At 45.6% G+C, this 6,001-nt stretch overlaps 1 protein-coding gene across 5 annotated transcripts in view; it reads left to right on the top strand.

Annotated features, from left to right (window-relative positions):
• The first annotated feature begins 1,575 nt into the window (after positions 1-1,575).
• GEMIN5 (gem nuclear organelle associated protein 5) overlaps positions 1,576-6,001 on the top strand; it is a 40,994-nt gene continuing 36,568 nt past the window's right edge. For all 5 annotated transcript variants that reach the window (XM_035012915.1, XM_035012906.1, XM_035012923.1 and 2 more), the window contains exons 1-3: positions 1,576-1,822; positions 2,613-2,773; positions 3,465-3,646. In XM_035012915.1, the coding sequence (XP_034868806.1) occupies positions 1,657-1,822; positions 2,613-2,773; positions 3,465-3,646 (509 nt within the window). In that variant the 5' untranslated portion in view covers positions 1,576-1,656. The remainder of the gene's footprint in view (positions 1,823-2,612; positions 2,774-3,464; positions 3,647-6,001) is intronic.

Raw genomic sequence — 6,001 nt, 5'->3', positions numbered from 1 at the left:
TGGACAAAGCGCATGCGCAATTCTTAGGTGCCTCCTTTCTCCTCCCCCCCCACCCCCCCGCGGGAGACCTAGCAGTATTTACACCCGGGATGCTGTCATGGAGACCGCGAACACGTCGCCTGCTCTATAGGCGTGATCCGGACAGCCTTGCCTGGGAATGAATGACTTTAATAAAGGCCAAAACTAGTGAGTTTCTGAACATTCATCAAGATCCAAAAAAATTGAGAAACTTCGGGGCGCCTGGGTGGCTCAGTGGTTAAGCCTTGGGCTCAGGTCATGATCCCAGGGTCTTGGGATCGAGCCCCGTATTGGGTTCCCTGCTCGGCGGGAAGCCTGCTTCTCCCTCTCTCACTCCCCCTGCTTGTGTTCCCTCTCTCTCGCTATCTCTGTCAAATAAATAAATAAAATCTTTTTTTAAAAAAAAAGAAAGAAAGAAAAAAGAAAAATTGAGAAACCTCACCTCACAAGGGGCCGGAAAGATTGGGAAAAGAGAGGTGGGCCTCAGTTTTCTTCTGAGCAAAACAAAAACAACTATCCCTACAGCACAGGCTTGTTGTGAAAATCACTAGAGATCGTGTGGAAAGCTCTACAATGTACAAACAGCTCGAATACAAAGTATGAGGTCCTAATCCCTATGTTAATCTCCAGGTTGACCTCCAAGAGATAAATTAATACTCACTGGCAACTTGCTACCATACATGCCCGGCAGGCGTTTCACTAAATCTATGTATTCCTCACAGCAATCCAACAAGGCATGGATTATCATCCTCCTTCAAATGAGGAAACAGATCAGGATAGGTTAAAGTCTCTCCGACAACTGGCAAAACCACTAATTCAATCCGGGGCTGGATGCCTCCAAAATTAGTGCCCCTACCCACATCCAAATATATGCTTGACCTCTTTACATAAGGATACATATTTCAGGTTTCGTTCACTTCCTATGCAGGACTGCCACATGCCCTCTGCAAAGAAGCAATACAGGATTAGGAGAGTGCAAGCGCAGAATCCGAAACTTTCATTCCTTTCCTCCACAGCAGTTAACCATATACAATTCCCTTCACAGAGCTGGCACGCAATCAACAGTTACTCTATTCCGCTCCTCTTTGAGTACTAAGACTCTAGAGCCAGAATTTCCACCCAGTTGCCGGAACTAACTCTTCCTTTCCTTTTTGATTTGATTCAAACTTTTATCTTTTTGTTAACTGGCTTGTTGTAGATGTCTTTAAAGAATCTCCAGAACTGGCAAAGTGCCCTGGCACATAGCGTTCAAAAATACTTGATGGAATAGTGGTTGAACCGGTCCAAAAAATAAAACGGCTGTGCGGGGAGGTGACTCCACAAGTCTAACCCCTTAATTATGTACTTTGCTGTAGGAGGTGAGAATGCCTAACCCCCAGGCTAGGCTCCGGCAGCACCAGACCTTCTCGCCACGGGTGGGACTGGGAGGCGGAGCCCCGCGCGCGCGGCCGAGCCCCTCCCAGCCCCGCGGAGGCGGGAGCAGAGCTCGCGGTGTGGCCTGGGCCTCGGCGCGCGCCGTAGCGGCGGGCCCGGCGAGGCGGGGCTCGGAGCCAACCCCGCCCCCTTCCCAGCTACGGCGTGGGGCTGCGAACGGTCTACCCCTGTGGCTCCTTCGTTCATCCCTGCTGGCTGGTGATCATGGGACAGGAGCCGCGCACGCTGCCGCCTTCTCCTAACTGGTACTGCGCCCGATGCAGCGATGCCGTGCCCGGGGGCCTTTTCGGCTTCGCAGCGCGGACCTCCGTCTTCCTTGTCCGCGTGGGCCCGAGCGCCGGCGCGATCCCTGGGACGCCCCCATTTCGAGGTAACTCCCCACCTCCGGGCCCCCGCCTTCCTGCCCTTCTTGGGTTCGCCGGAGGCGCCGAGTCGGCGTTTCTAGCTACCTTTCTCTACAGATGGGGAAACTGAGGCCCAGGAAGGATCAGCTCACAGTCACTAGGCTGTTGCGTCCGCATCTCCAAGATTGAGCACACCACGCTGTGGCTTAGCGGTCCCGCCTCCTGGCGCTCTCACGTAGGACCGCTCGCTCACTGAAGTTACCCCTTTCTAGACCCAGGCATTTATAACATCTTTGGCCACCCTCCCCCACGCAGCGCGCGCGGGCCCCCTGGGAGCCTTTCTGGGTTTAGGGGCTGCCTACAGCTCCAGGCCCTAAACAAGATCCTGGAAATACATACTTGTTTCTGTAAGATGAATGAGTTGAGCCAGAAGCTTTCAGGCTCCAAACTAGGTTTTGATTATGCCTTGGGATATGGCAAGCTAGTTATTTATTCTTTAACAAATGAGCTCTGGCCATATCTAAATAAGAATCACTTTTACATTCTTCATTTGAGCCACTCCTCAGCCTGTGAACTGTGAACAGCAAGGGATATCAGCAGCATTTTACGGTTGAAAAGAGTGAGGCTCAAGGAGATAAAATGACTGGGCTGAAGTCTTGTGGCAGAGCCAGAACCAGCACTTGGGATTTCTGATTATGAGTGCCTGGATAGTTTCGTTATACCACAGGACAAGTGAGGTCCCACTCATCTAACAACAGTATGATTCTGCCAGGAATCTAGGTAGCACTCTAACCTGAAGTCTGGTTTTCCTTGAAGTCATAGGGGAGTTGGTGGGACACACCGAAAGGGTCTCTGGCTTCACCTTTTCTCATTACCCGGGTCAATACAACCTCTGTGCCACCAGCTCTGATGATGGAACTGTGAAAATCTGGGATGTAGAGACAAGAACAGTCGTGACAGAACATGCACTCCATCAGGTATCATGGCTTAATGGTTTCTCAGACCGTTATTATGTATCTGCTGAGGGTTCGTTTGTTTCAAGTACTCTAGCTCATCTGTGCAAGTTAGCTTTTACGTTCTTAATTGGATGAGAAACTCTAATATATTGTAAGATGCCTCAAAACTTTTTTGGAAGGAGATACATATAAACCAGAGGTCAGCAAACTACAGTGCTGCCTGTTTTTGTAGATTGTTTTTACTGGAATATGGCCACAGTCATTCATTCAAGTATTGGCTGCTTGCATACTACAACGGCAGAGTTGAGTAGTTGTACCAGAGACATTACGGCTGACAGAGTCTAAAATACCTATTATCTGGTTCTTTACATGAAAAAGACTGCTGATATAAACTGTAAATGAGTGAATGAAACTTGTTTCTAAACTTGATAAATCTGCCTTTTGAGAGAATGTAGAAAAGGAAAAGACTCAATCTTCGTAAGAACTTTGCGAAGCTTTGTTAAGCTGTTAAAGGAAGAAATGTTTTTAAATGGTTCTTTGATCCTTAGGAGCTTAAATTCTTCTACCATTTGGTTCATGTACCCTTGGTATACAAGTGGCAGTAACAGTATTATGTACCTATCAATGTGCCTGGTATTATACAGGTTAAAAACAAACTAAAAATTCAGCACTGACAAATGAGAAGCAAATGTATTTTTGTTTTGTTTTAAAGCATACAATATCAGCATTGCATTGGTCTCCTCAAGTAAAGGATTTAATAGTATCTGGAGATGAAAAAGGAGTAGTTTTCTGTTACTGGCTTAACAGAAATGACAGCCAGCACCTCTTTATAGAACCCAGGACAATTTTCTGTCTTACTTGCTCACCTCATCATGAAGATTTAGTAGCCATTGGGTAAGTGCTGTATCATCTCTACTGGTAATGTATTTTTGTTAATGAGCATATTTTGCATTTGCTTTATCTTCTCCTGTCCCATTTATTCCTCAGAAGAAGCCATTTATAGGTTTTAACCACTCCCTGAGCCCTTGGTAACATTTATTCCTATGACTTCCAGGTCCTTACTATCTCTCTCTCTCTCTCTGTTTATATTTCTTTAGTTTCTACAATAGTGTACTTTCCTCATTCTTCACATCTGATTTCTTCAGTCAGCCTCCAAATGTAGGAAATACCCTCTTTCCCCCTTTCCCTCCCTCAATACTTGCTCTTCAAAAGAACATTTACTCCCAGAGTGTCAGAGGACTCAGCTCTGTCCCAGTTCTCAGCCCTCTGTCTGGATTGGGAGAGTAGTCTGGCATTGGGCTCTCTGCCTGCACCTCGATCACCAAGGTTGTTTCACATAAACTGTGTGAGCAGGCACCCCCCTTTCCCTCACCACTCCATCTACTTCTCTCCCAAAGATGTCTTTTCACTCTAGTTTGAAGAATTGACATAAGCTCTAGAACATTGGAGGAGAAAGTCTGGCTGGAGTGGATTCAAGAAACTGGGGGTACAGTAGTCAAGATACACATGGAGACTTTTGTTTGTTGTACAAATGTGCATAGACATGAAGCCAGAGGAGAGGTATGTGGGAGTCAAGGGAATATTAAATGGGAGATAATAAGGGCATGTTTTTACATTGATGGAAGAGGAAGAGCCGGTTGCACAGATAAATGGTGATAAATACAGCAGTGATATTGAGAAGTCAAGAGGGGATTGGATCCAGATCACAAGTAGAAAGGACAAGTGAGAATATGGAAACAGGTGCAGGTAGGTTTGTTGATCTGGTTGGAAGAGGAGGGTGTTTCATTCTGATGGCTTCTGATTTTCTCCATGAGGCATAAATCAGAAAGGTAGAGTCAAGCTCAAAGTGGGGCTGGGAGCATGCAGGAAGATGTGAAACTAGTCATCTGAGAGAATAGGAAAACGAGCTTACTGAGGGACATTGTAGGTCCAGTGGTTCCTATTGAGTGCCAAGCTATGAATCAAAGTCATGAATTCAAAGTAAACTATTCAAACTGATTGAGAAAGGGTATGGTTGGATTCAACAAAGTTTGGGGTTTTGTGGAGTAAATACCTCTGAGAGAGATGGGACAAAGGAGCTAAGGGTGTTTTTAAAGGAGTGATTAGGATGATGGATGGTGAAATCTGCGGCATGAGGGAAAGGATAGGAAGACAGTTGTGGGTGTGTAATAGTGAAAACTGAAGGAGTCTGTGGATCAGAGGTCTGCTGGGTGAAGTGGGAGCACTAGAGAGGGAACAGAATGGTTGGTAGGCAGGGGTCAGAGAAGGTTGAATCAAACTGACCTTGAAAGATGAGCAAGAATTCACAAGAAAAGAAGAAATCTTTCAGGTAGAAGGAACTGCACATTCAGACACAGGATTGAATCAGAACGATTTGTTTTTAGAGGATCTTCAAAATGGTGATCATTCCCTGAAGGGCTGATTAAAATTGCAGAACAGCTTGATCACTTGACTATTAGGCTGCAAAAATTGATGGTTTTCGAAGTCCCCATCTGCAAAGATTGATACTTGATTTCTTTTTTTTTTAAATAAAGCTGTAATGGGGGGAAAATGTTTTTTTTTTTTTTTAAGATTTTATTTATTTGAGAGAGAGAATGAGAGAGAGCGAGTACATGAGAGGGGGGAGGGTCAGAGGGAGAAGCAGACGCCCTGCCGAGCAGGGAGCCCGATGTGGGACTCGATCCAGGGACTCCAGGGACTCCAGGATCATGACCTGAGCCGAAGGCCGTCGCCCAACCAACTGAGCCACCCAGGCGCCCCATGGGGGAAAATGTTTTTAATAAAAGGAGAAAAATAAATAGAGCTGTAATGGTGTTTTTTCCCTATAGAACTATCTAGTACATAGGAAATGTAAATACGTAAAGCCACTTGGGAAAGCAAAGATGTACACATCTTACATTTGGCAGTTCCACTACTATGCATCAAATCTGAAATTGTCTTAAGTGTGTATAAGATTATTAATGGCATTTTCGTTTGGTTTTGTTTGTAATAACCAAAAACGGAAGCCCTCCAAAAGAGAAACTGAATAGACTTGTGCCATATTCACACAATGGAGCACTATCCAGTAGTATAAGTGACTGACCAGGAACCAGAGTTAGATGTATCAGCATGGATGACTCACTAACAATAAGCGAAAATAACAAGCTACAGAAAAACAGACCGCAGGACGCCGTTTATATGAAGTTTTAAAATATACAGAAACAGGGGCGCCTGGGTGGCTCAGTCGGTTAAGCGTCTGCCTTCGCCTTA

Source organism: Mirounga leonina, unplaced genomic scaffold (genome assembly GCF_011800145.1).
Source record: "Mirounga leonina isolate KUSES-001 unplaced genomic scaffold, KU_Mleo_1.0 Mir_104, whole genome shotgun sequence".
In the NCBI taxonomy this organism is placed as follows: Eukaryota; Metazoa; Chordata; class Mammalia; order Carnivora; family Phocidae; genus Mirounga; species Mirounga leonina.
This window is presented reverse-complemented; position numbering and strand designations above follow the sequence as displayed.